The sequence below is a fragment of the Patiria miniata genome, unplaced genomic scaffold (assembly GCF_015706575.1).
Source record: "Patiria miniata isolate m_02_andy unplaced genomic scaffold, ASM1570657v1 HiC_scaffold_3, whole genome shotgun sequence".
Taxonomy (NCBI): Eukaryota; Metazoa; Echinodermata; class Asteroidea; order Valvatida; family Asterinidae; genus Patiria; species Patiria miniata.
Window position 1 is genome coordinate 28,958,604 of NW_024037069.1, and position 24,192 is coordinate 28,982,795.

The 24,192-nt window shown below is 40.4% G+C and overlaps 2 protein-coding genes across 3 annotated transcripts in view; one reads left to right on the forward strand and one right to left on the reverse strand.

The window, feature by feature from the left end:
* The first annotated feature begins 152 nt into the window (after positions 1-152).
* LOC119738168 (deoxyhypusine hydroxylase-like) lies at positions 153-3,901 on the forward strand. The gene is made up of 4 exons (XM_038212919.1): positions 153-575; positions 1,610-1,686; positions 2,066-2,318; positions 2,851-3,901. Exons 1-4 carry the CDS (start codon positions 179-181, stop codon positions 3,183-3,185), a joined length of 1,062 nt encoding a protein of 353 aa, XP_038068847.1. The 5' UTR covers positions 153-178; the 3' UTR covers positions 3,186-3,901.
* Positions 3,902-6,740: 2,839 nt separating this feature from the next.
* The window catches only part of LOC119737640 (choline transporter-like protein 1), a 28,747-nt gene continuing 11,295 nt past the window's right edge, over positions 6,741-24,192 (reverse strand). Inside the window, exons 6-17 of one of the 2 annotated variants that reach the window (XM_038212113.1) lie at positions 23,655-23,821; positions 22,962-23,051; positions 21,963-22,096; positions 20,545-20,731; positions 19,593-19,761; positions 18,621-18,761; positions 17,514-17,629; positions 16,255-16,292; positions 15,285-15,413; positions 11,793-11,885; positions 9,668-9,763; positions 6,741-8,374 (exon numbers count right to left, since the gene is read on the reverse strand). In XM_038212113.1, the coding sequence (XP_038068041.1) occupies positions 8,117-8,374; positions 9,668-9,763; positions 11,793-11,885; positions 15,285-15,413; positions 16,255-16,292; positions 17,514-17,629; positions 18,621-18,761; positions 19,593-19,761; positions 20,545-20,731; positions 21,963-22,096; positions 22,962-23,051; positions 23,655-23,821 (1,618 nt within the window). In that variant the 3' untranslated portion in view covers positions 6,741-8,116. Of the gene's footprint in view, positions 8,375-9,667; positions 9,764-11,792; positions 11,886-12,807; positions 12,901-15,284; positions 15,414-16,254; positions 16,293-17,513; positions 17,630-18,620; positions 18,762-19,592; positions 19,762-20,544; positions 20,732-21,962; positions 22,097-22,961; positions 23,052-23,654; positions 23,822-24,192 lie in introns of both variants that reach the window. The other variant, XM_038212111.1, reaches the window with a different exon arrangement.

Here is a 24,192-nt window from a genome sequence, read left to right on the forward strand (position 1 = left end):
ATCTTTGGATTATGTTGGATAATGTTCATTTTATTCAATATTTTTTTACAGGTAGGGATTGATACCCAAAACTGAAACGAGTCCGAAGTTTACAAAAATAAAAACCCTATTAATTTTAATCGCGTACGGTGACCACATGAGGGCGCTATACATGTATTATGAAACACATGTGTTGTGTATGTGTGTCACTCTCGCTGCACTGACTCATAATTTTTCTCTCTCTAATTTCTGTGACATATTTTCCATTTTTTGTAGTCCCCCTCACATAACGAAACAGCCAGCTAGTCAATTTATCACCATGCCAGAGGATACCAGTAAAATCGAGCGAATAGGGGCCATTCTGGTGGACCCAACCCGCCCCTTACCGGAGCGATTTCGTGCCCTGTTCACGTTGCGCAACCTGGGCGGATCGACCGCCCTGGCGTGTATCGGCCGGTGTTTTGCCGATGACTCGGCCCTTTTGAAGCACGAGTGTGCTTACTGCCTGGGCCAGATGCAGGATGAAGGGGCAATCTCCATGCTGGTGGAGGTGCTGGAGGATGTCAAGCAGGAGCCGATTGTAAGACATGAAGCAGGTGAGAAGATTGGGGCTTTGTTTTCTTTCTCAACAAACTTTCTCATTTGATTTTGTCTTTTAAGTTTAATTTAAATTTTAAGTTTAATTCTTTCTTTTTTGTAAACCCACAAAAGGTTCGCTCATGAGGGAAAGATTCCCAGGTAATCCTTACTTTTAGGACACCTCTATTTTGTACGAGTTCTGTTCAAAACTGACTTTTGCAGATGACTGTCCAGTACCAAAGTGACTTTTGCAGGCTAAAGAAGTCTTTTTTCTTCAGACAAACTCATGTTAGTTATAATTTTGAAAACACTTTCAAAGAAAATGTGACTTTCCTACCTTTTTTTGCAGTTCGCCATCTTGCTTTTTAAATTTATTTTCTGTTTGTCATCGTCGTCTTTAACCCCTCATAAATCAAAACCCTGCCCTCTTTCTACAAAATCAAACCTGCTGATATTCAAGAGGTGTCATTGCCAAATGTTCAAATGTGTCAATAAATATCAGAATGTCACTTTTGAGTGTCATTTAGTCAGCTGTTTTGGTGAGTCTTTTAACCTTTATATAGGAAAGGGGTCCTAAAAGTAAGGATTACCGATTCCCATATCTGGCCATCACTTGTCACCCTGTGCACAATTAGACTGGTCTTAAAATTTCTGTGCTTTCTCAGTAAATACTTAAATATGTTGTCCCTGCTAATTTGGACTTTTTAGGACATTTTTGTAATACAAATTACAATGTATTATCACTTTCTGATGGCTGACACTACGTCTATGGCCAGATATGGGAATCTTTCTCTTAAGTCTTTTGTGTGTATCACATCAAAACGAAGGCAATGCCTTCTACTAAAGGTTGCTGCCATACATAAGGTCTATATATATTACTAGTGGACTTGCCGATGCAGATGGAAACAAAATGACCAAATGCAACTTGCAATATTTTTGATGATGTGAATAGTCTGTTGCTTGAAAAAAGTGTGCAAAAGAAAACAATATTACAAATGCATGCAATGCATCTACATGTATGTCATAACTTCATATTGACTTGAAATTTCAGGAGAAGCCTTGGGAGCCATTGGATCGCCAGACATCTTGAACATTCTGAAGAAATACGAGCATGACCCAATCACGGAGGTAATTTAAGCTTCATTAAAAGCCTTGGATCTTTTTTTCTAGGAAATTATTTATGCACTACATCAGTTCATAAAATCGTCTTTCCAAACAAGTTGTTCAAATGTGTGCTCCCAATGAGTGGAGCCACAGGAGCGATGTACAAAACCATCGATTTCTACCCTTCGAAATCCACCAAGGAAGAAGTTGAACAGTGAAACAGCTTGTTAATACTAGGCCTACTTTATGAAGGACTTGAGATACATTTGTATCCGAAGCGTCTTGAGTTTTCAGATGAGTGTTGGATTTTGGAGAACAGGCCTATATGAAGGTCCGAGCAAAAAGATAAGAAAGTTGGGGTTAAATGTCTGGACTGGTTCAAGCATTTTCTTGTTCACTCCAGATTGCAGAAACATGTCAGCTGGCCATACAGAGGATAGAGTGGCTACAGAGCGAACAGCGAACGCAAGAAGAGAGCCAGATCTCGGCAAACCCCTTCAAGTCGGTCGATCCAGCGCCCCCGGCCGTCCCAGCAACCCTGGAGGAGCTGCAGGCGAGGTTGCTGGATGAGGACGCGTCACTGTTTGACCGTTACCGAGCGATGTTTGCTCTCAGGAATAGGAACGATGAGCCGGCTGTGCGGGCCTTGGCACAGGGTAAGAGTCGTGAAAGTCAATTCGTTATTGGGTTAAAGGTCACATTGGGTCAAAGGTCACATTGGGACAAAAGTCACATTGGGTCAAAAGTCACATTTGTTTAAAGGTCACAAAGAGGTAATACCGACACAGGATGTCCTGTAAGACATAAAATTGGCTGCTTTATTAAAAGATACATCAGCATGTCATTAAGAAATCTCAAAAAACAACTCAATAGTCTAAATTTCAATGATTTTTATCTTACCTTTTAAAGCTTTAAAATGAGAGTGAATATCTGTTTCTGGTGTGACATACAAACTAATTTCCACCAAAACTTGATAACGTTTCCTTAAAAATGTCAAAAGAAGGAAAAAGTGGCAACTTAAGTGCCATTGAAGAATGGCCCAGATGTTTTTTTTTTTTTTCGATATTCCTAATGTTTGAAATGGAATTAAGGATTTGAAACTTGGTTTGGTTTTTTTTAAGATAGAAACTAACTGATTCTAAAGATCTGCCATTCTTTCCTGTCCTTCCCCTCCCCCTGACAAAATAGGGTTACAGTGCAAGAGCGCCCTCTTCAGGCACGAGATAGCGTACGTCCTGGGCCAGATGCAACACGGGGCATGCATCCCGCAACTCTTAGAGACCCTGGCCAAGTCGGAGGAGAACTCCATGGTCCGGCACGAGTGCGCGGAGGCCCTGGGCTCCATCGCCCAGGAGGGGTGCCTGGACAAGCTGAGGGATTACATAGGGGATGGAGAGAGGGTGGTGCGGGAGAGTTGTGTGATTGCTTTGGACATGGGGGAACACGAGACCAGCGGGGAGTTCCACTATTGTGACGGACTTGTCAAGCTGGAGTCAGAGTCTAAGCACCAAGAGTCCTCATAGTAAATTGATGTTATTGTTTTATGCGCGAGTTCAGTATTGCCATGCACTTGTGAGGCTGGAGTCAGAGGCTAACTTGCAACAGTCCTCATAGTAAGCGGATATTTAGCCTCCGGTTATTTGAAGTCTTAGACAGTCAAAATTCGAATCCACTTCCCCTGCGTTTCTTTTAACACAGGCTAGTCACCAGCAGTCAGATCATGTCAAGCAAGCACTGTGGCTAGTCAAACTCAGTCCATAGACCATGAGCAGACAAAGTAGGCAAGTTGTGGGCACAGCTGGCTTATCAATTACCCACAGTTAAAGCAAAGCTGTATCAAGGTACATAAACAGTCACAGCCAGTCAATCCTGCTTTGTGTAGGCTGGGAATTCTTAACTGTTGAAAACAGTCACTTGATTGATTTTGACTGAAAGGACTACTTGGCACAGATGTATGTTTGCATTGGAGGATTAATGCAGAGTTTTGTGGCCAGAGTTTTGTTCCCAAGCGCTAGCGCTACAGAGCTGGGTTCAAACATTTCACGAAGGGGTAGTTTCGAAAAGGGCAAGTACATTTTCAACTAATCTCATAATGTAATACATGTAGAAAGTACATTTTAATTGGATTTAGGTTTAATTAATTTATAGTTTCAAGCAGAATCGTTGGGTTTCAAAGCCAAATAAAATTATTTGAATTAAAATAAATAAATGTAGAACAAATGGACAATTTCCAACCAAATGTCACTGTGATTCTTCGGGAAATCTCAATTTATTTCATACTTTTTAAGTGCGTCATCAAAAATAAAAAAAGGCAACATAAAATAAAAAGCAATTGGTGGCCAAAAAAGCTAAATCTAAAGAAATATTCACGCAAAAACAGAATATAAAACATAGAAAATATAAAAAGATAGCATTTTATGTAGTACATGTATCAATCATTGTGTGTAATTGACCATACTTCTTACATCTACACTGTAAACTACAAAAATTGATTTGATTAATTTGTTAACCTTTCAAATTCATTCAGAAAACTAGAATTTATCCGATAGGCATTATTTATCGTACTGAATAAATAACATCCACATTGTCAAGGACTTTTTGAAGCTAATTCTCAATAAAGATACTTTTTAAAGTTCAAATGAACTAAGCTGATCCACTTAGTGGGCACAATTTCTACGGTTTAAAAACAAAGGAAAGGAATACACTTTTACCCTGTAAACACATTGAGAACAAAAACTATTGAAACTCTCGTAAGAAATATCTTTGAAAATCTTGTTACAACTGGGCAGTAGCAATATCATAATAGGCAATCTAGATGCAGGTGAACAAAATTACTTAGACAATGGGGTGTCATTCTTCAATACAATCATAGAGGATCATTCCTTAAAAAAAAATACGAATGGTGATATTTTGCCAGAAAGGGGTCGATGTTTTACCCAATTCAACTGAAAACCCTCACTTCTTTTGGCAGGGAATACAGACTTAACCTATGGCAGAAGAATCGCGTCAACGCAGCTTTTGAAAAATTGTCCAATTACATGATCTATACAAATGGATGCGGACCGCGCAAAATCTGAGACAAACAAACCTTAACGTACAAAAATCCATGCGGTTGTATAAGGGGCGTTGCTAACTCGCAAACAATGATAGTTCAATTATCAAAGGATCAAGTTTTACTTTGGAAAGGTCAGCTCTTAATAATTCAAACCATTACCAATTGTTCTGCCTATCAAAACTGAAACCCCCAAAATGTCCTCATCAATTATCACAAATAAAGAAGTAGGGAAAAAATAGATTGCTTAGAAAATTAAAAGAAAATGGCAAAAAGAATGGCACACTTCAAAGTTTTGAACTTGAATAGAAATCTACACTACATTTTAAGTCGGTCTCTTAAGAAAATTACAAATTCATTTGGAGGTTGATTTGTTGGATGCACCACAGAAAGGCAAGGCGTTTTTTCACTGCAAATACTGACGTACTATAGGAATACACTCATAAGTACACAAAGTTGCTAAAATTGAAATGGCTAAACTAATGGCCATGAAGCATTTCTGTGTCAATGAAGTAAGTTCCGTCTGACCAAGAACAACAACAAACACAATAAACAAGTGCAAGCGCACAATAAGCTCTGGCTGTGTTGCAAGAAGTCTTGCATGAAATTGATCAAAATGATCCCTGCCAGAGCTGAAAAATGCAAGGCCAAAAAATGTGACACCGATCGCACATACATGTATGGAACACCATACTTTTGGTCAATTTTCGGGACAGACGGACCGAACCGACCACCAAGTGACATGTAAAAGCTCCTGCCTGGGCTTAAAAACAACACTACAATAACAACATTTGTCCCAGAAACTAGCCTAAAAATCAAAGCAACCTTGAATAACATACAGTACATGTACACCAAGTCTAGTACAAACGTAGGAAAGATTTCCATATACGAAGTTCACTAATTTTCCTCTGTATTGACTAACAAGCCCCCAGATAGCAATTTCATGTCATCAAAGTCAATTTGAGCAGTGAGAAAATACAAGCATTTTCTTAGAAAACACTTAGAATTTTTCAGTCCAATCTCATAGGGTTTGTACACAGGGTGTTGAGTGAACTTTGTATATGGAAATCTTTCCCAAACGTATTATTTTCAACATAAAATAAAGAAAATCTAATATACATACTCTTTTGCTACATGTACATCACAACGTTTTCCCTAAAAAAGTTTGAGAAGAATCATTTTACTGCACTATTCTCTTATTGCGCACTATGCTATGTAGAATTATATTATTTATCACAATATCAAGAAAATACATGTTCACATGGTCAGTTCAGTTTTCAAAACGAGTGAGTTCAGTGTCAAGTTATGGAAAACAAAATTAGGTTTGACTAACAAGATACAATAGTCCAAATTGCTTGTGAGAACCAAAGGTTTTTTGTATGTGACCTAGTAGGCTAGCGAATACCAATGTTTATAGTGCGCACCGCTGAACATGACGCACCATAGCTCTTTGTTATTTTTCATTTTGTACAAGTTTTCCAAGTTTAATAGAAGGCACAACCATTCATGAATATATACCAGGTAAAAAAATCTCATGATTATATTCTCAATCCATTTGTGACCATTCAAGAATGAAGACATGATTTTATACATCTCGCTACATGATTATACACATACATTATGCACCATTGATGAATAAGTAGATTAGATAAATACTTGTAATTGTTCACTAATGTACATGTAATATAAGCCAAAATTGCTGAAAAAGGGATGGAGCAATGGGGGAACGTGTTGTCTAGCTGTAGAGCACAGGATTCATGGTCGTGAGGTTGTGGGTTCAAGCCCGCCGTGGCCATGCGTGTTGTGCCCTTGAGTAAGGCGCTTTACCTCAATTACTCCTCTCAACCCAGGTGTTAAATGGGTACCGGCATTGTTCAGTGCTGGGAAGGTAACAGACTTGCTGTGGAGGAGGTGTGGCGATCCCCCCACAGCAGCATATGAGTCTGGCCCAATCGCTAATGAAAGAGAGATGGGCACTCCGTTCCTGTGAACACAGGTTCGTCCCCTTTACCTTTACCTAATGGGGGGGGGGGGGGCTCTTATTGAAGCTAACTCCTGGACTGGATATCTGTCCTCATCAAAAATGTTTACACGTGTACGAGGACAGAATCTGTTTTGTCTAGTTCTCGAGTATGCATACTCGTGTTTTGAGACACCCATAAAAGCTTATTTCATCAACTTTCATTATCCGTTCAATGTTTTTGGGGTAATTTGATGGCTTTTGGGAGAAAATTCCATCCAAAGATGATCACCCCTAAAAGGAGTTATGTGGCCCATCGCCATTTTGAAAAATGATACCTGCCCTCCCACTGCAAAAAAAAAGCAATTTTTGGGCCCAATTTCATCCGAATTTCACAGAAATACGAGCTTGCAGTCCTGTGCACAGCTTCCACCAATATTTTTTTTACAAACCTTTTAAGTTCATAGCCCACAAAATGCAATACATGCTGGTCGGTACCCAAGCCCTTCTCAGGCTCCACACCATGGTGAAAGATTGAGGCTGTGTTCGAAATAATGTACATATTTCTTGCCTTTTGCCATAACTGATGTTCGCCATTTTCAAAGTGAGACACCCCTCCCATATACAGAAAAATACTCAGTTAAAATACCTTAAGATAATATGCACACCGACATGCAAACCGTGTAACAATTTAAGTAATACAATTTATACTATTCATCCCAAACTTTCCCCTCAACCTGATCAGCGAGACCATTTGATGGCTTCGCGACTAACAAAATCTACCCCAACCTTTCGTCGACGGTACACACTGGTTCAAAATGACCTTCAGCTCTTTCATGTCCAACTACCAAACTCAAAACTACAGGCATTTCAACACCTCTGAAAAACACAACCGTTCAAAATATTTTTAAAAAACATAAAAACCAAACCAAATCAATCTAAGTAACCAACCATTTGCGTACGGTAATCCAATATAATTATAAAAAGGCCTTAATCCTTGGACTCCTTTTCCCTTGTTCTCCGTTAATCCCTTATAAATGCACATACTGCCCTTCGGAAATTCCCAATTCCATCGTGCACAATGACTCCGTACTTTTCCCCACACGCGTGTACATGTACGTACCCACCATCAAAGACACATTCCCAATTTCTTGAAATATCACGGAAAGATCTCGCCACCCCTGAAATGAAGAGCCAAATTTTCCACAACACAGAACTTTTTTTGAATCCATTCGAGTGATTTTTTGCTCCTACTCCCCTGTCTGAGGCCTCCAGATTCTTCCTTGAGACTTATGACTGTGATCTTTTCAGGTACCTATACTTGAACCCCTCTGTACATTAACGTCAAACCCTCCCATCTGAAAACTCCAAATCCCTGAAAATGTAATACATTTCGATGTTAAACTCTTGTCGTGTTATCTCACTGTTTGAATTTCTTACATCTACTGCTGATCTTCTGGGGATTTCTTTAGCTCTTCCCCTCCCCCGTCCTCCCCGGTCTTCAGTGGGGCCGTCTCGTCTTCGGCTTCCTTGGTCTCCCCGGACCCCGGAGGGGAAGATTTCTCCTCGTCCTCGTCCTCCTTCAGGACCATGTGGGCGGGCGTGGCCGCATCCGGGGCATCGTCCCCGGGGATGGGCAGCTTGCCCTTCTTCTTCTTCTTCAGGTTGGCGATGGCTTCGCTGCTGTTGCTCACAAAAGCCTGCACAGAAAAAAACGAAGGTTTGACCTTGAAATTATGACCCATCAAGCACTGTGGGAGAGACTGACATTTGAATAAAAATGTTGCAACCTGACGCCACTTTTTTTCCATATAATAATAATAATAATAATTTGGGAGGCTAATCATCCTTACTGGCAGCTGGGATGCTGAATTGCGAAGGACGCGGCTACAACGTGGTCGGGCCGCTGGCACGCAAAGGCGCCTATGGCGGCCGGCCACATCGACCCATATATGACCACGGAGCACAGCCTGAGATCGAAAGTGTTTGATTTTTCCGGAGGGAGGAAAACCGGAGGGCCCGGAGAAAAACCCTCGTGGCACAGGAGAGAACCAACGCACAACTCTACTCACATGTGTCCCGCGGCCGGGATTCGAACCGGGGTCACCTTGGTGAGAGGCGAGCGCTTTACGCACAAGCCACCCATGCCACCCATCTCAATGAAGGTCAGTCATTGCAAAAATGACGATAAGACATGAATCTGGGACTAAGACAAGACAAGTTTGCGGTAGCACCATGTAAATAAATATCTTTTGTGAGTACGTGTGGTTCCGAAAAGAACCGAAGGGACTCATTCCACCAGGGAATCTGGGACTGACAAACATTTCCATTTTCGTTAGGAAATACTTAGAAAATTGTCTTGACTCTCCATAGACTTTGTACACAAAAACTGAAGTGGCGCCAGGTTGCAACATTTTTTCCCCCCCGACAGTTTTCTCAGCATTCAGCACTCAGCCAGGAGCCAATTTCACCCCACTAAGTCCTCATTTCCGTTAAACACACAGAGTACTTACTTAGTAATATGAGGTTTATCAGCCAGAATGTCATTGAAACTCTGACCAAAAATAAGCTGAAATATGCTACTAGACAATTATCTGCTCCAAAAAGGGGTCACGGTTGTTTAAACAGGATCATTTGCATGTCACGTATTTTGTTCGTTTCCAACAACCTTCCAACACCCTACAAAATCCAAACAAGAATGTTCAAAAACCAATCACAAGCTCTTGATCCACGAAACACGATTTTGTAAATAGCACTCTGCATTTCCAAAAATCAGTCTATGGACTGATCGCTGGAAATCACCAACATTTCTTGATTTCTTCTAAATGACAACAAGCCAGACGGAATAATTTCACGGGGTGTTTAGTACCAGTACGATCTTCAAGCTTTTTGATAATAATTTGGTAGGTTAAAATTGGGGTAAATGCAAATAATCTTACATGCCTTCAACGAATGAAAACTCATCAAATCAATTATGAGGGACAGTAACTCACCATGAGATCAGGATCCATGAAGTACGGCTTCTCAGGGGAGCCGTCGTTGATGCGTACATCCTCACAGAAGCACAACAGCAGGGTATCTACTGCCATCTAGAGACGGGGAGGGGGCAATCATTGAAAAAAAACTGTTACTTAAGAAGAAGTTCGGCGGCGCCTCTACATATGATTTCTTTCAAGAGGGTGTGTCAAAAAAGGTAATTCAAGCATTATGGTTGGGGCCATCTCAATTCATTTCCGGGACAAGTTCCAGACAAGTTGCAGGTAGAATTATTCACTTTGTCTGGAAGAAGCTCTGCATTTGTCCCTGACGCGTAATTTTTATTCCTAGGAGGGTTAGGGGCAATGTCATGAATAATTCATGAACGGACAATGACATCAACAGCATTGTTGTTAGTTAGTCAACTAGTTACAATACATTAAAGCATTTTAAAGAACGGTTGTCGTCGAGCTACCACACAGTAGCCTAGTGGATAGCGAGATGAGCTATGGATACAAAGATCCCTGGTTCGAATCCACGTCGTCGCTGCTCATTTTCATCAGCTATTTTTTTCTCCAAATTTATCACTGAGATAATTTTAAATTAAGGGGAAAATAGAACGAGAACCTAAGTCTTGTAATGATTCAAAGGAAAAACTGAATTATTCATGACATTGCCCCTAACCCTCCTAGGAAAAAAAATTACGCGTCCCTGACATGTTCTGGGGAAACTTTCATTAGCAACTGCTTGCCTCACCAATACTGATAACTTCATTGCAGGAAATTTGTGGGGAAGTTGTTCAGGATCCTGCAACTTATACCTGAAACAATGTCCGCAACTGATTGCTGTTGAAATTAGGGAAGAATGCAAAATTAAACCAGCAGTAACTTGAGTTTGAACCCTGAGCTACCCTGTAAAAACCCAGTAAAACCTCACAAAACCCCGAGGTAAACTACAAATTACCGCCCGTTTAATTTTGCACGCTCCCCTTACTGAACTTACTGAACCCTGAGGTACCCCGTTAAACCCAGTAAAACCTCACAAAACCTTGAGGTAAACCTTGACTTATCGTTTGTTTAGTTTTGCATGCTCCCCTTACTGAACCCTGAGGTACTCCGTTAAACCCAGTAAAATCTCACAAAACCTTGAGGTAAACCACGAGTTACCGTTTGTTTAATTTTGCATGCTCCCCTTACTGAAACCTGAGGTACTCTGTTAAACCCAGGAAAACCTCACAAAACCTTGAGGTAAACCACGAGTTACCGTTTGTTTAATTTTGCATGCTCCCCTTACTGAACCCTGAGGTACCCCGTTAAACCCAGTAAAACCTCACAAAACGCTGAGGTAAACCTCGCGTTACCGTTTGTTTAATTTTGCATGCTCCCCTTACTGAACCCTGAGGTACTCCGTTAAACCCAGGAAAACCTCACAAAACCTTGAGGTAAACCACGAGTTACCGCCAGTTTAATTTTGCATTCTCCTCTTATTGACTGTCCATCATCAGCTTTCCATGGATACCTTACTTGCTCCCCTGCTCTCATGGATGACTAAAACATCGATTTCAAAAGTGATTGTTTTTGCCACGTTGGGCCCATTCTGAACACGGAGATCAGTTCACCCCTTATTTCCCAGTTCCAACTTTATATCCAGAGAAGTGGAGATCTTTAAAACCACCTTATCTCAATGATCAGAGAATACACAAATTTGAAACATTAAACTGTTCTAATTTCTCTTTGTGACAATAGTTTTAAAACTGAGGACTAGGACAAAATGGGAACTGGTGGCAGGAAAGGGGAAAATTGAAAATGTACTGAGAATTATACCGGTCATGTGAAAGAATCTTACATAAGTCCTATTCAAGGAAGGAAAATTTGAAAAATTCACAAAGCTTTCCATATTTTTTACTGTACCAGCACATGCTTTTCAATTACTAGAGCTGTAATCCCCATTCGTTTTCTTCAATAAAATGCATTTCAGAGTTCACATCAACCTAATTTATCAAAATGAGGATTGTGCTATTTTGATTTGTATGGCCACCAAGTCCACCAACACAATATCCCATTAAACCAAATCATTATTCAGAACCCCCCACATCCTGATTTGCATATCTGTCAATCACGCCTCAGGCTCCGCCCACCTTACCTCGTACACACTCAGGAAACAGTCGGCGGTAAAGTACGCAAAAACACTCCCAATAAACAGAGACACTGCATAGAAGATCAGAGTCTCATTGGTCTACACACACGGTGGGGGAGATGGTGGGGAACAGGGTGGGGGAAGGGGGTGGGGATACAAAAAATAAACATGTGGACAAATTTATAAGAAAGTTATTAACAAGTTCAGCAGCCATCCAAAAAACAAAAGACATTTTGTTTTTTGGATGACCGCAATGCCAAACTGTCCTGGGCTAGTAGTGGCCCATACACCAGATACAGAAACTGAAAAGTCCAAGGAAATTTTGAAGCAACTTTGATTCAAAGTACATGTATTTTTCAACTTTTTAGAGATTTTCTGTCTGTGTCATGTTACAGAATCATTTTCATGTGCAGTGCTAGCAGGAAGACATGCTCATATCATGCGGAAGACATGCTGACATTTTTCCTCTCGTTCTTATGCGCCATTAAGGGTACTGTAAGGGGCTCACAATTCTTGCACGAAGTACTCGAGTAGGGTAACCTGATGACTATGATGTGAGAGTTTTTCACACTCTCTCCAATTTCTCCATATCTTTTGATGTGTCACCATTACAACCAAGGACAGTTTGGACTGAAGGCAACGAGGGCAAAAAGGAACAACAGCACTGCATACTTATGTATACGATACAGTCTGACAATTGTTTTAAAAAATTTCAATTGATTCAAAGTAGTCTACTCTTACAACCAGTATAACCAGGTGATAAAATTGTTTTGCTTTTTGTTCAATTTGTTTCTTTGGAAAACTCAACGTATACTTCTCTTAAAAAAACAAGTGGATACTTGTATTTTGTAATGAGTAGATCTGTTTTATTTTAGTTTTGAAAGCACAGATAAATTGACAACTTTCTCTTAAAAAAGTGAGAAAAGTCAGACTGATTTTTCCAGAAATGAATATGCAATGCAATGTTTTCCTTTTTGACTCCACGATGCCTGTAAACAGCGCCCTCGTGGGGCAGCCATACCTCGTAGATGGACATGAACGCACTGGCCACCAGGTAGGCGAAAATGCAGGCGACAAAAATGGGCACGGCATAGAAATTCAGTTGCGGCATGGTCTGCCAAACGGGCACATCCGGGTAGCAAAAGCATGGTTGGCAAAAGAACCAGACATTTTCAAATAAAAAGATCACGGTGCCAGCAAGTGTGGTACGATTCACAGTCCGTGTGCAAAGGAGGGGGAAAAAATTGGTTGGAACAAGAAAGAAAACAGAAACGAAATGAAGCATGAATGAACGGGAAATGAAAATATACATGGAACAACAATGGACAATGACATATAAATGTAAACACAGCTGACAAAATTTGTCAAATGTGTTGTGGCTTAATTAACCCTAACCTTCCCAAATCCTCTTTGCAAAATGGAGGATTTTGCAGGATTGAGGCTACATGGCCAAAATGTGTGGCTGATTTTGGAGGATGTACTGTGTCAAGGTCTGAGGATGGACCTTGTGTTGTTTATGCTCAGCTGTGCATGAATTCAGGCCTAGATTATACTTGAACTCAGCACTGCTCCAGGATGTCACTGGCCCTGCCTCAACACATTGACAGTGATTGCTGGAGGATTTTGCAGGATCGAGGCAGTGGTCACCCCTCCAAGGACCACATTCATGAAATAACTTTAGATTTTGGCAAATTGAGGCTGTACGCAGTTTTTACATGGAGGCAGTTGGAGGATTTTGCAGGATTGAGGTTGCATCGTAGCAAAAATTCCTAGGGAGTTAGGGTTAATTAATTGAAAATTAACGCCTTGGGTCATTTGGTTAAAGTTCAAATTCAAGTCACAAGTCATTTGTTTCAAGTCCGAGTCTGAGTCACATGGATAAACATGGACATGGACACACATACGTAAAAAAAGCCGCGATGCACTGTCACAGGAAATAGGGAGGGGCATATTTAATAACAAAACTATTATTCGCAACACCACCTGAAGAGCGGTGCGGTATGATTTGTTTGTTTTAACATTTTTTAGCGTTGCTTACAGTTGTATTTTTGAAAAATAAACATCGGATTTTAAACGGTAATTAAAAAAAAAAAAATTTGACATGCGAGTCAGAAGTCATTATGGGGACATTATTATCAAGAACACGTATGTCAACCTAATTTGATTTGCATCACCTTGACGCAAAATTCCATCTTATGAATAGTTAATGCGGTATCCGCTGCTATGTACATCAGATTGGAACCAGCCAACTGATCCCGTTAAGTGGTGGTCGAGTGGTAAGACATCTGCACTAGAAAGCAGGAAGTCGTGGGTTCGAGTCCCACCCTAGTGATTTTTTCCAACTTTCACTCGGGAGGTAACACACTGAGTATACAGTGTTTATACGTCAGTGAAGGGCAAAACCTAATTTGATTTACATGTATGTCACACAGTGGCTAGTTTTATCTTTCCTAAATCCAGGGAAATCCTTCCGGCGGATCTCAAAGCATCTGGAGGGGAGGTGGTACAACAGATTCTAGCCCACCAATGAATCGGTGAAACTTTTTTTGCATTCTTGCATTCTTTTTGCATGCAATACTGACTTTATGTTCATCAAAGGTACCACAGGAACTTTACTTGACTGCATTTTTTTGGGGAAAAAAACCCCAAATAAACAAACTTAATTTCATGCAAATTGCAAGGCCCATGCATCACAATGCCTCATTTTCCCGAGCAGCAGCACCCATTGCATTCTGGGTACGAGACCCACTCACCGCTAGATTGAATGACCCCATCTATTTAAACAAAGCATTCAGAGGGTTCAAGTAACACATTTTTTTATAAAAGTGAAACCTCTATGACGATTCCTAGTCTTTGGAACAATGAAAACAACACTTTTAATACAGAACATGAGAGAAAAGAGGACGAACGAAGTTATGAAATGCAATGATGACAATATGACAAACTTCATAGAACATCCCTTTTTAAATACAAATCAAGACAAAAATGAATACATAATTTCACTTTATAATCTCTCAGATTTTTCTGTGAATAACTCTGCTCGGATTAAAACTTTAAATTTAAAATTCATACAGTTCAAGTCACTGTGGCCAAAAAGTTTTGCTGTAGCAAAATTTTTACTTCTTAATATTCGAAAATAACTACTCACTGACCCCCCCCCCCCCCCAAAAAAAAACTTCAATAAATTTAAAATGAAAACAGAAATATATCAGGTTTTACTGTCTTTTTTTAAAATGACTATGGATTTTAGCAATTAGTCAAAGAAACCAAAATCGCATTTTAGAGATTCTAGTTTGAATTATTGCATTCATTGGAAAATGCTTTCCCCATATTTACTTAATTTTAAATCAAGAACTTCTTCAGTGGCTATATTTACATAGCTTGTACCATGTTCAAATGTGAAATTTTTATTTTCACTCCATTTTGTTTTGCTTGTAATTCTTTGATTTTTTTCCTACAACAAATTCATCACTGGCATAAGAACTGTCATCAACTTACCCCCATGATGGCCAGCCCGCACACGGCCGTGACAGCAACAACAGCCAGCTTGCCCAGGAACAGCACGAAATCACCCACGCAGTTGATGGCGGCAACACGCAGAACGTTGGACAACAGAATGATGAAGGCCTAGGAAATTCATCACACAGTCCAACATTTAAAGGGAAGATACAACATTTGCAAACATCACAAAACAAAATGATCAAAATATCATAAAATATCTAACTGGATTGTTAGGGAATGACACTCTAATGCATCCTGTAAAATCATGGCTCCTGGTGTGCTGACATTTTCAAGAAAAATGATATTTTTCCAACGCTGGTCGGCCGACCAGCGTTGGAGAAAACTGGCTTTTTTTCAAAACCTGCTCCTATTGTTGCATTATTAGTTAGTCCACATTTTCTTTGCAATTGATTACACACCTAGACTGGTTCTCTGCCCTTACAATTCCCCAAAGTCTATAAATTGCTTCGTTTTATCTTAAGTGGGATCAAGGAACCAGACTACAAAAATATGACTGGTTTTCTTGGTTTTTCCAACATCTACAAGCCCAAAACGTGAAACAAGTCATTTTAACTACAATCGCTATAACATACTAATCCTCCAAATCCATTTATTTCTGAAACTTGCAGCAAAAACAGATGTTGTACATTCCCTTTAACCCAAGAAGCTGTTTCAACCTTCTCAAAGCCAAACTTTAACCTTTAAGTGTGGTTGCTGAGTTTGCCCGCCCCTACTTAGGATCTTTGTCATGCAATTGCAGATTTTAATACAAATTTATTTTGCTTAAAAAGATGTCCATGCCAAGTGCATGTACACTTGTGCAGTTTCAGTATAATACCTGTATGGATAGTTAGGTCAAAATCTTAAAAATTAACTTACAAAATTCAGCTGAAATCTGCTTAAGACATGCTGATCAGCACTTTTTACAACTCTTTTAGGAACTTAAATTGTTTTTCAAATTGATTACCTTTCTTGCCGAACTGCAGAATCCACCACCCTCAATAGCTAAAAAAAAGGGAAGACAAATGTATATTCATTCTGTTAAACAAGACAATTTCTCTTGCATCATATCCTCTGCAAAACGCGTAATAATAATAATACCGGAGTCTTATATAGCCCACGTATCTACCAACAATTAGGTACTCAAGGTGCTGGAAATTATGTCTATTATTAAAGACAGGTAAATGAAGTTTATGAGAAATATGAGACCCATTATGTAGCACCTTATAATGGTTTACAAGGTGCTGCGGCGCATATAGCAGCCACTGCCAGAAACACCGGGGCAAACCCCTTCTCTTAGCAATAAGTGTTACTGGGTTCTGTAACGTGCATTACACAACACACGGGACCTACGGCTTTACGTCCCATCTGAAGGACGAAGCAAGAATGGTGAAGTGCCTTGCTCAAGAGCACAAGCACCATGCTCCCACGGTCAGGATTCGAACCCATGTACCACGGCACACGAGTCGAACACCGTAGCTATTAGACCACAGCACCCCACATACCTCATATCAACTCTTTAAAATGGTATTCCATAGCACAACTGGATTGGTGATGTCCTTATTTAAAATCTCAACTTAATTTATTTGTTTTTATTCTTCTATTCATATTAGCCAAAGGCTGAAATACCTGGAAAAATACAAATCCAATCTAAATAACCATGTGTTAAAATTAACAGTTTAAAGGCATATAGGATCATTTGCTTTTCATGCATTTTTTTTTGTTCCAAATAATAACACCACTCTAAATCCAAAGAAGAAAGTTAAAAGCCGAACCGGTGGAAAATTTTAGCTATGTGGATATTACACTTTTCGAGAAAATAATGAAAACCCATGCACAACCTTTTGATCATGAAACACGACTTGTCCGTAGCACCCTTTATTTCCAAAACTCAGTCCATTGATTGATCTTTAGAAAATCACTAACATTTCTGGATTTCTTCTAAATGACAGCATGCCAGACGGAATAATTTCACGGGGTGTTTAGCACCAGTACGATCTTTAATCCAAGTGAGATTTTTGATAATAATTTGAATGTTACTTTTGGGACAAATGCACATGATCCTATATGTCTTTAAAGACTCGGCAATGGACTTCGCAATTTTGGAATATTTGTCATCAAGTTTATCTTTACTTGGTCTTAACTCATCTCTACATTACAACCGATTTTAAGTCACAATGACAAAGACTCCCCACTCAAGACGGGCAAACTTTAGCTCTACTTTACCAATCACAATGTAGGCATTCTCGTTGAGGAACTTGAGGAATTTCTCCAGACACCAGAGGCAGCAGGACAGGCAGCGCAGGACAAACTTGCCGATAGAGCCCTCTGAACCCTTCAACCTTAATGAGGACAACACACAGAGACAGATGAAATAAGCAATTACTCAAATGCCTTAAACATTAAGGGGAGTGTGTGGCCTAGTGGTTAGGGTTCGTGACTCATGATCAGAGGGTCAGGGGTTCAAATCCAGCTGCTGGTAATATGTTGTGTCCTTGGGCAAGGCACTTCACCCCCACTTGCCCCTCTCCACCCAGGAGTATAAATGGGTACCGGCATTAGCTGGGGAGTAACCTGCGATGGACTAGCATCCCATCCAGGGGGAGTAGAAATATTCTCAGTTGTTTCATGCTACTTAAGCCGGAGATAAACGCCGGCCTGATGAGCCACATTGGCTCGCGACAGACTTTAATTGTTTTTTTTAACTTCAGCATTAAGTTCTTTTAATTCTAAATGCTGTTCAGGTGTCTCACAAGTGCAAAAATAAAGGTTTGACTTGAAAAATGAAATGCGGACAGCCATAAACATATTTTACATGTTGCCATTTATTGTCGAAAGTACAAATCAGATGTGAACCAGTCACAGGCAAAAAGCATACGGTGTGGCATTTTGGGCTGATTTTTTATTTTTGTTTCGCAAACAGGACAGCATTTCTTCACTCCTAATAAGGTCTGAATTAACTGGACAAAACAAGGGCAAATTTCATTGTGTTGCTAACAAAAGCATACAATAATTTTTTTCAGTAAAAAAGTCACCAGCCAAAATATCATGTGATATGTTGTGAATGGTTCTAAGTATTTCCTTCTTAGTTGCTCCATTAAATGGGACCCTGGAACAAACAAACAAGCTGGATCTAGATTGAACTGGATCCAACCAGATCCAACCTGTTCCAACCTACTTCTTGATCTGGATCCCCAGCAAGAGTCCTATGGTGTCCTCACACCAACATGTGCAACATTATCACTATCAAAAGTTCAAAGCCCAACATCTTTTTCTGTTTGTTTTAAGTTGAATGGAACTGGATCAAACCAGATCCAACCGGTTCCAACCTACTTGATCTGAATCCACAGCAGTATGGCTCGGGGGATCTTCACCAGCAGGATGATGAACGCACCAAACACCATGGAGCCCAGATGGTTACAGATCAGGACACCGATGGAGTTCAGGATCGGAGAGCTTAGGCTCTTCTTGTCCCTTCACAAGCAACAACAAACATGATTTGTAAATAAGGTTTCCCTGCTACCACTGAAATAAAAATGTGCATGCTTTTCACAATTAAACAGGAGTTGACCAGTGTCTTCTTGCTTATAATTGCAGTCACCCAAGCAATGGATGGTGTGACATTTGTTTACAATTTGGATGTTGTGGTCAAGTGATGCCAGCTTTCAGCAAACACTGCTCTTCTACACTGCATGCATATCTCTTGAAATATGAAGGGTTTAAATGGGTTGGCATATGCTGTTTAAAACCCTCCTATGCAAACAAACACTTTTGTACAAAGTTGTCCTTTCAGTCAAAATCAATTGAGTGACTGTTTTTAACAGTTAAGAGCTCCCAGCCTACATGTACATAAAGCAGGATTGACTGGCTGTGACTGTTTATGTAACTTGATACTGTCATGCTTTGACTGTAAGTGGTTGCCACCTCTACTGGCCTTGATATCTCAACTAATACTTGCATTTTCATTTTTGCCATTGAGAGAAAATATGTGAGTGTGAATGAATTTTCAATCTGTTTACTGCTTTATTTGAACAAAAAGTATTACAAGTTGAATCTTGTGCTATAAGTGCACTCCAAAGTTAGTGTAGGAATCCGACACCCAACATGTGACAGCTTGGCTGTAATTGTGCTTGTTCGGTTTTTTTTTATTTCAGGATTCGGGGAGGTTCCATGCAAAGATTAAATCGACTGTACCTTTGACTTCCTTTTCGTTCTTTTCTGTTCTTTACAGCTTGTAGCTCAAACAATTGAGTGACGCTACGTCTTGTGTTTGGGAATACCCGTCAAAGAAATAACAATAATTACCTGGTGAAGTACCACTCCACCACACTGCCAGCGATGACGAACTGGTGGCAGGCCAGGATGAACTCAGCGGTCCAGATGAACCCCACGGCGTGATACCACCACATGTAGCTGACGGGCTCCGGTGGGTCATAGATCACATGACCGGTCTCGGGGTCCAGCTTGGGTGTGCCTGATAAAAGAAATGAACACAAGTAGCCTTATTTTGCGAAATGGTGGACAAAAACAGAAGGCACTGTTTAGAGTGGCAGGGTTCCCACAGAAGTCTTAAAATGAAATTCCTGGACTTTTCCATGAATATTCCAGGACAAAAAGTCTCTCTGAGACCTATTGGTAGGTAGGAACCTACCCTAACCGCCCTGAATCCTCCAAAATCCTTTTTGCAAATTGGAGGAATTTGCAGGATTGAGGTTACATGGCCAATGTGCGTTGCTGATTTCGGAGTACACACTGTGTCAAGGTCTTGGGCCGGACCTTGCGTTGTTTATGCTCAGCCGTGCATAAGTTTAGTCCTTGATTATACTTGACATCCTCCGCACTGCTCCAGGATGTCACTGCCTCTGCCTCAGCCTATTGACAGACATAGCCGGAGGATTTTGCAGGATTCAGGCAGTGGTCATCCCTCCATGGACCATATTCAAGAAATAACGGAGGAGTTTGCAGGATTGAGGCTATATGCTATTTTTCCATGAGGCCAATTGGAGGATTTTGCAGGATTGAGGCTACATCCTAGCAAAAAGGCCTAGGGAGTTAGGGTTAACAATACACCGGCCAGTCATCACACCGAGGCAAGGTACGCCACTCTCTTTCTGCGTTCCCCTTTGACACAAGACCACTGAGCACCATAACATGGCATTCTGGATGGTTACCTGTTTCTGTTAGGCAAATATTTTCTCAGCTTAACAAATTTCTGCAATATTACACTTAAGTATTTGTTACGCTTGGCTGTACACACCTGTGGCAGAGAGGGCGATAAACACCACGGCGATGTAGACAAAGAATACAATCAAGATGAGGAACGTCCAGACAGGCTGGATGAGCAGGAACGGCATAGCGCCCATGGCCTTGCCTGCCTCATCAAGGAGCTCCACGGTGAAGGCGACGCGCTTACGCATCACCAGGATGACCAAGAGCAGAACAACCTGCGGCAAGGTACAGAGAGTGATTGGTTTAAATCTGGCAGTGTTCTGAGCCAAAATATTTAACTCTTTCAGTGCCAAACTCGTACATGTACGAGGTATATTTGTTAGTACAAAAGCGCCAACCTCGTATATGTACGAGGTAATGTTCGTACTTAAAATTGCCAAACCTCGTACATGTACGAGGTAGAGTAAATATGTTATCAAAAGGGGGCGCTCTCGCTCTTTCTAATGGTACCATTTTCATGCATGTATGACCTGTATTTATTTTTTCATTCGAGTTCTTGCGAGAGGGCGCAGCACTAAATCTCGTATTTTCTGCAAAAAGTGCGGAATTGCCCTGTGTTCAGGCTAGTGTTTCAGGGTGTATCACTATGTTTGTGACTACTACTGACTTTCCAATATATCAAGGATATACCAGAGAGCAACAACAACAAATTTAGTGACTAAAACTTATTTACTTTATTTTTTACAGAATTTTGAACAATTAACAAAAACGCTCGAAGTTGGGCACTTTAGGGTTAAACTTTTCAAATTTCGCGGGCACTGAAAGAGTTAAGAGATTTAAATTTACCTTTATCAAAAGTTCAATGTTTGAAACAGTTAGGAGTGAGAGTGACATTTTTTAAGGCATTTTTGCCCTGAACAAGGCTAAAAGCCACTCAATGTACAGGACTGCCAGAGTTATTAAAAGAAGAGTACTCAGGAAAACTGAAGCTAGGAATTAACTTTCCTCTTGAAACAGGACAGATCATAGGTTGGAGGGAAACAAGCACCAGGCAAGGAATTCCAAAGAGATGCAGCACGTGGAAAGAAGCTTTTGGAATATATTAGTTTCTACACCTAGGTACTGCAACAGTATATGGATGAGAAGTTCAGAAAGCAGAAAGATGGACAGTCATGACAGTTGAGGTTATGTTGAACGAATACAGAATCCAATAATAGTGCATAAAGTTTGTGAGTCTGAAACCATCTTCTATTTGGGTCGACTTGAGTCACTGTTTTGGTTCGGCGGGACTGTAGAATGCTAGTCTAAACTCTGAAATGATTATCACATTTCTAGCTGTTCAGATAATTTTTCACCCCTTAAAATTGTTGTATGGGTTTTTAGTAGTCCTCAAGTTTACAGAAATATAAGATGGTAAAGAAGGAATCAAACATAAGAACCAGGACTATTTTGATAAGTTACTATCAGTGACTGCTCATGCTGCGGGATCATTGTCTGAATTCATACCGTGAAGATGGTGGCCAGGATTGCAAAGACGAGAAAGGTGGTGACATTGCGGTCAGCGGCATCAAGCTCTGGGTCCATGGCGTCCAGTTCCTTCTTCCTCAGGGCGTAGGTCACCCACAGTGCCACTGTGCCAGCTGGAAAGGTTTTTTTTTTAAAGGGGGCCAGTTTGTTAAAAATAAATCTGTTTGTTCTGCAGAAGAGTACCATTTCGATTAAAAAGGCATTCTACAAAAAATGGTTGTTTGGCAAATTGTTAATATTTTATCAATTTTTTTTTAAAGTAAAGGAAATCACTTGAGGTATACACAAAATTCTGTACAGGTACCCAGCACAAATACATGTTTCAGGAGGGTATAGAACTGGGAAGTAACAAAAAATTGAGGAAATTCTAAGCTTTAGAAGACTTCATACAGTGTTTTCCAATTTTTTTTTATAAGATGGAATTTTGCATCGGGTTGATGTAAATCAAATTAAGTTTTACCCTTCACCGACGTATAAACACTGTATACTCAGTGTGTTACCTACCTAATTTGATTAACATCACCCCGACGCAAAATTCCATCTTATGAATAGTTAATGCGGTACCCGCTGCTATGTACATCAGATTCGAACCAGCCAACCGATCCCGTTAGCTCGGTGGTTCGAGTGGTAAGACGTCTGCACTAGAAAGCAGGAGGTGGTGGGTTCGAGTCCCACCCGAGTGATTTTTTCCAACTTTCGCTTGGGAGGTAACACACTGAGTATACAGTGTTTATCCGTCTGTGAAGGGCAAAACCTATTTGAAATTGTGTTTAATTGCATAAACCTAATTTAAATTTTGTTTAATTAAATAAATGTGAAGTGAAGGAAAAGTTGCAAAAGTTGATTCTTTAGTCCCAGCTGAATCCATAAAACCAGTGTGCTGTGACAGTTTAGGACGGCACAGGGCATAATAGGCAGGGCGGATTGGGGCGGATTGGGCGGATTGGGGCGGTACAGGGCCTAGAGGGGTACACTTACCAATTGCTCCTACAATGGAGACTATGTAGATGATCCACACAATGACCGAAGCAAGGAAGCGAATCAGGAATACCATGATGAACGCCAACACTGTCAAAAGTGAGAGAAAAAAATTCCCTTCAATTTTGTTTTTAGATCTTGAGCAAGTAGAAACATCAACAGACAAGTGGGAACTTATAATGCTGTACCAATTATTAACAATTATGTCAGTTTTACACTTGTCACTTAAAATGGATTTAATACGTTTATGTATACTTAGATTTTATTAACTGACTTTTGTGTGGTAAATTGTTATGACTTTAAGCTTTAATTTCGTCTCATTATAATTTTGATGTAACAAAGGAAGCTAAATGTTGCTGTATTAGTAGTGACAATAATAAAAAGGCCACATTAATGAGGAATGAATATTAACGAACCTCGGTCATACTTGAATAACATGTCAATTGACTTGAGAATGGATGGCTTGCAACGGACATGACTGGTAGTGACTTGTGATCGACTTGTTATGATTTATGATAATTGTGATGACTTGCGATGACTTTTGGTGACTTGTAATGAAATGTGATAACTTGTGATGTACTTGTTGTGACTTGTTATGACTTGTGATGACTTGTACTGACTTGGTCATATTTTGAAGAAAAAAAATTGAACTTGTGATGATTTGTGTTTGACTTGTGACTGAGAGCCACTGACCCACTGCAATGCCGCACATGCCCAGGATGGCCCAGCGTGCCATGTACAGGTCCGCCATGATCTTGGAGATGAGCCGAGAGGAATTCAGGAAGTTGATGAGAGCCTCAATAGCGTCCTTGCTCAGCTTCCCGATGTCCTTGGGCACGCAGCGGTTCAGCAACTCGTCACTATGAAGACAAAAAAACCAAAAATCTTAGGACTGGCATTAATACTGGGGCACGTGTGGTCTAGCAGTGGGGCACAGGATTCACGATCATGAGATTGTTGGTTCGAGCCCCGCCGTGGCCATGCATGTTGTGCCCTTGAGTAAGGCGCTTTACCTCAATTACTCCTCTCAACCCAGGTGTTAAATGGGTACCGGCATTATTCAATGATGGGAACAGACTCGCTGTGGAGGAGGTGTGGCGATCCCCCCACAGCAGCATTTCATGGACTAGAGTCTGGCCCAATCGCTTCGAAAGAGAGATGGGCACTCCATTCCTGTGAACACAGGTTCGTCCCCTTTACTTTTATTAATACTGACAAAAAAATGGTGTCT